The sequence below is a fragment of the Montipora capricornis genome, chromosome 7 (assembly GCF_036669925.1).
Source record: "Montipora capricornis isolate CH-2021 chromosome 7, ASM3666992v2, whole genome shotgun sequence".
NCBI classification, from domain to species: Eukaryota; Metazoa; Cnidaria; class Anthozoa; order Scleractinia; family Acroporidae; genus Montipora; species Montipora capricornis.
In genome coordinates this window covers 17,552,536-17,557,535 of record NC_090889.1, presented here as the reverse complement: position 1 = coordinate 17,557,535, position 5,000 = coordinate 17,552,536, and the positions used below count along the sequence as shown (strand labels likewise).

General features: G+C 40.9%; 1 protein-coding gene across 1 annotated transcript in view; it reads left to right on the top strand.

Moving 5' to 3' along the window:
• LOC138055262 (uncharacterized) overlaps window positions 1-2,505 on the top strand; it is a 2,579-nt gene extending 74 nt beyond the window's left edge. The window contains exons 1-2 of the mRNA XM_068901240.1: window positions 1-93; window positions 191-2,505. The exon at window positions 1-93 is cut by the window's left edge and continues 74 nt beyond it. Coding sequence (XP_068757341.1) covers window positions 70-93; window positions 191-1,609 — 1,443 coding nt within the window. The 5' untranslated portion in view covers window positions 1-69 and the 3' untranslated portion in view covers window positions 1,610-2,505. The remainder of the gene's footprint in view (window positions 94-190) is intronic.
• The last annotated feature ends 2,495 nt before the right edge of the window (window positions 2,506-5,000 follow it).

Below are 5,000 nucleotides of genomic sequence, written 5' to 3'. Positions count from 1 at the left end.
GCAAAAACGGCTCCCTGAACTCGGTCTCTATTTCCTCACAAGCTTCTTGTGGCTAACTTTCGTCCCACAATGACAACATTTCTCCGAGAAAAGGTAGGAAAACACCCTTTATTGGTGGTTTCACTGATCAGTCGAGCGCACACACTCGACTTCATAAACTCAAGACTTTCTTGTTCTTATTTCTATATAGTATTATATAACGGGAGATGGACACACCAGCTATTTCAAAGGTGACGAATATATAGAAATTCCTAAAGCCAGTGGCAAATTTATATTCGGTAGTGCATCCTCGATAAACGGAGAAAACCCTATTCCATCTTTCGTTTCAAGATTGCTTGAGTACGGGCGAGACTTAAGAAGAGAAGGAACAGGAAAAAACGGTTTCACTAGTCACGAGACGAAGGCTTACACTTCGGAATCTTATCACAACGAAGAACGTACCATACCAGCGTGCCTCGTTGATTTAAACCGTTTAGAAGACCTTTTAACTACGTTTCTTAAAGAGGAACAGAGTGGAGTTGTTAAAGTTACCGAAGACGATGTCGTTCGGTGTCTTTACTTCGTTCAGCGACTGAGCGTTCTCTCGATTCTTGGACTGCAATTCGATTTACTTGACGGCATTGAAGAAATGCCACCAGAACACTACAATCATAGAACGCTCTATGAATGGATCGAAAGGTCATTGGAAGAAAACATTGAGTATCTCGATTCAGTCGATGCAAGCACGCTCACACCACAACTGCTCGCTTCAATCGGGTTCGATCAGTCAAGCGAAGCCGTTAAAAGCATCATAGAGCGTTCGTCTGCGGCAAGCACGCAACAACATATTGAAGCGTGTGAATGGGCACAGATATTCATCGAAGATGAATTTAAGTACAACCCTCTTCTTTCTTCGTCATCGGAAAGATTTCCTTTTAAAAGCAGTAAAACTAATGAATGGTTTTGTCTGGATGAAAACGAAACTAAGGAAAACAAACATTCTTACGACATCAGCCGCGTCAAAATTATGAACGTGGAGACAAAGGAATGGCTGTCGAAAAGCACTGAGGAGAATTTGCTCAAAGACAACGACGAAGACCACATATTTCTTTTTCATGGCACAGATCACCAAAGCGCAAAGAACATTTTGTCGGTAAGAGGGATATATTTAAATTCTGGACGACAGAAGCGCGACTTCAGCTGTGGAAAGGGATTTTACCTTTCCAAGAATTTTGACGATGCGTTAAATTGGGCGAATTGCACAACAGCAAAGCCCGCAATACTGATATTCAAAGCAAATCGCCGTTTCTTGGATTCCGCTCAGAAGCTAGATTTGTTTGGCGACGAAAAGCGATGGAACGAAATAGTATCTGCCTTTAGATCGGGAAGGCGAACGGCAAAAACACGAAAGAGTTTACATTCGTACGACTTAATTGAAGGACCAATGGCGACAGTGAGAAGAAGTGAAAGCGCAGACGACGAGTTGGTCGTTGAACAAAAACCGTCATCTTACCAAATGTGTCTGATTTCGAGTGAGTTTGCCGAAAAGTTTCAGCAAACCCTGCATTGTGTGTTATTTTTGGACAAAAATAATTTGGACAAGAAGCATGAAACTGTTTCTTCGATATGATTGCCATGAATGCTTAATTCAGACATGACTGAAGAAAGCAATGGAGATTGTAGTTTCAGCAAACCGGAACACAAATTTCGCATTCAGTCATCGAACTTTTTCGGGACCTGAAACGAAAGCTTTTCTTATTTTCGGATACCAATTTGAGAATAGCCGCGACCTGGCCACGGTTCATAAAAGACTGAAAATCGTACAATTTTCAGGGAAAAGCATAAACCTGTTTTTCTTGAAGGACCGCCATAAATTCTTCACAGAACAAAAAGTAATCGGGCCACACGTTGCAGCAAGCCGTATTAAAGTAAGTTTGGCAGGGTCCGTTCAGTCGAAAGAAATTATTTTCTGTCAAAATGGATGAACAGTGACAGTTTCGCTGAAAATATAAAGAAATTACTAAGGTCCTGGTAGATGTCTCAAATTACTAAATATACTCAAAAGTCTCAGCTTGTCAGGTGATGTGATGTGATTCAAGAATATGAGTCAGAGGTACGTATTTAAAGGTATCTGTTACAGGATTTTCAGAACCACAAAGAAAATATTTTTCATTATTTTTACTACTGCCAAAAACAGTCCTTAAAATCTAAGAACCTGTTTTCAAAAAATTGTAGAAAGACAGGGTGAATTTTTGTTTATGCAATCCATTTTTAGCACCCAAATTAGATAGTCTCAGTGTAGTCAATAGACTCTGTAAGTTGACTTAAGTATCTCCGCCATATAAATTTTGGTTTAAAATGATTAAAAGAAACTTTAAGTATTCTATATACAAAGACCAAATTAGTACCGGTGACAGAGTCCCTTTAAGGCGTTTAAGCACATCAAATAATGATGATATAACATGTAGTCAGTGCTGGGTGATTTAAGCGTTTTCCTGATAGGTGATTAAAAACAGCTGAAATTGATTCCTCGAACTGACAACATAATACTCATAGGTCTTACGACATTAAGCAACTCTATTTTCTGTATTTGTATATTTCTACGATTAATCCGGGTACATACATGTTGCCTGGGCTTCATAAAGTCCTAAAACAAAGCGACGTAGATTTTTTCAAGGATTTGACTGAAATGTGAATTTCATCTTCAATTCATTAGAGTGACAGCTGATAAAAACGCAGTGCAGCCAAAAATCGGATCAAGTTCTTGACAAACAAAACTGGTATTAAAAAGGAGACAATTTTTCCCGCCCTTCCCCTGTTCAACGCAGCATCAAGAGCCCCACTGACTCCTCTACCCAATTGGTAAACTCATCGCTATCTCCAGATTTTCCTTTACGTACGACATTTAGCTTCACTCAGTTGTTAAGGGATAAACGGTGTCACCGCACCTGAATAAATGTCTAACCCAGTTAAGCTTTATGTCGACACTTACCCCGTGCCCATGCCGCCCAGCCACAAGTGCAAAGACGCCCTATAAACGGACTCAGATTATTATAATAGTCACTTTATTTATGTCTCAAGGTTGTTTAGCCGAGCACTAGTGCTCTATTTATTGGGGAGAATTCAAATCAACTGAAATCAGAACAAATCAAATAAAATTCATAAAATTGCCGGGAGAGAAGCGAAAATGGAAAAGACAAAGGTGCGAAAAATGGCACATAAACAGTAGCCGATGACTGAACCATAACAGAGTCAACCAGGAGGAAAAATTACAACGTCAAAAGAAAACAGTTAAACCCTTGGAAAGTCACTGCGGAAGAGAAGAACCCAATGTACTGACTCGCTAATAACAGCCGGTTCTTGATTTTCCAGAGCGTCAATGAGAGGTTAGTAGCTGTTAATAAGCCCGGTAATCTACGCGTCACGTAGCAACCGTATAAATGACAAAAATACCGGCGGGTATCAAGGCCACAGAATGCCAGACAACGTTAGAACTCAGTATTGTATTGATCGCCAATGATCAAACTTAAAATGGCTAAAACGAGGAAGTCAAATGACAAAAAACGGACGGACTGGGGCGATTGCCTTAAGGCGAAACGGTCCAAAGTCGCCTGCGCTGGGCATTCCTGTCGTGATATAAGGGTGGTTGCTGACATTATAATACCAGCGTGTGCAATTAAAAATCGGAACGCATTGAAGATCTGGCAGTCTTGTGGTCGCCGGCTCGCCGATGCAGAAAATCCCATAAAATGCAAAAAAACATTGCTCTGTTGTGAGTTCGTTAAAAAGCCAAAGAGGTGGTGAGCTTGCAAGACCGGGCGAGAGATTGGAAGACGAACATCACTATTGCGACTGCAGTTCACCACTGATAACGTCTATAACATGAACCGGTGCCCGAGTTCTTACGTACCCCGGCTCCGATAATGCTAATTGTTACATTTAGAACTGGTACTCATTTTACCGACCTCAAAAGGCGACATGCAAAATTTTTTAATGTTTTAGCCGCGCGAAAAATGAAGTGGCAGAAAACGCTTTGCAGACAAACCCATGCATTCTGAAAACCGCCCACTTGACCTGCAATGCTTGATTGCGCAAACCAAGATTTGTTGCTGTCATCGGCTGTCACAAATTGACCAATAAAAATTTCCATAGCGGAAATGAACTATGACAAGAGACGGCTTCAGAAATAACTACAATTCCCAACTATGAAAATGTTTTCGCAAGAATTCCCCCACCCCGCAATGATAATTTTGCACAATAAAACATTCAGAATTAAACCCTGAGATTCCAAATGCTGCGAACAAAAGTGCTTCTTTTGAAATGTCAGAGTACCTGAAATCCGAAAGCATGTTGTTGTGTAACAAGTCGGGGGTGGGGAGGGGTTGTGAGATTTCTTGCCTAGATGAATCGTTGAGTCATGCAAAATGGCGCAATTGTTTTTTTGTCTTTGGTCACAACTGGAATTTTCTGTGAATTTTTGAAATACGGTTTGTCCCACGACCGAGTGGAAGGAAGACTGGCACTAGTAACGTAAGACTCGGACATTAGCAACACTGACATTTGCTAAGAAACGACTTCAGTCTAGTTTCCAGTTCAGATTTTGAGGTCTCCGAAATAGAAGATTACGAGTTGGAAGTCGAAGGCTTGCCAAACTCGAGCGATGAAGCCACAGATGCAGAAGAAATGCAAGAGGCTTTTGCCGACAATGGCCAACGTTATATCAGCAAGAAAGAAGGACTGAGGAAAAACTGGGGAAAACACTTCAAAAGCGCTTTAATGAAAAAGTTTCGAACGTTGCTACAGCCACAGTCAACTCATTTCTCAGGCATTTTTCAGCTCTGACTAGCTCGCTCTCACCGAAGTCACAAATCAAAACGATTGAAGTCCGGGTTTTACGTCACAAGTTATACTCGACCCCGTACCCTTTTGGCCAATTCTGCGGCTCAGTAATGGGTTTTCAAACCTCGATTTTTCTCAACTTTGAAAATTCATAGAAAATTCCGGTTTTGACCAAAGACAAA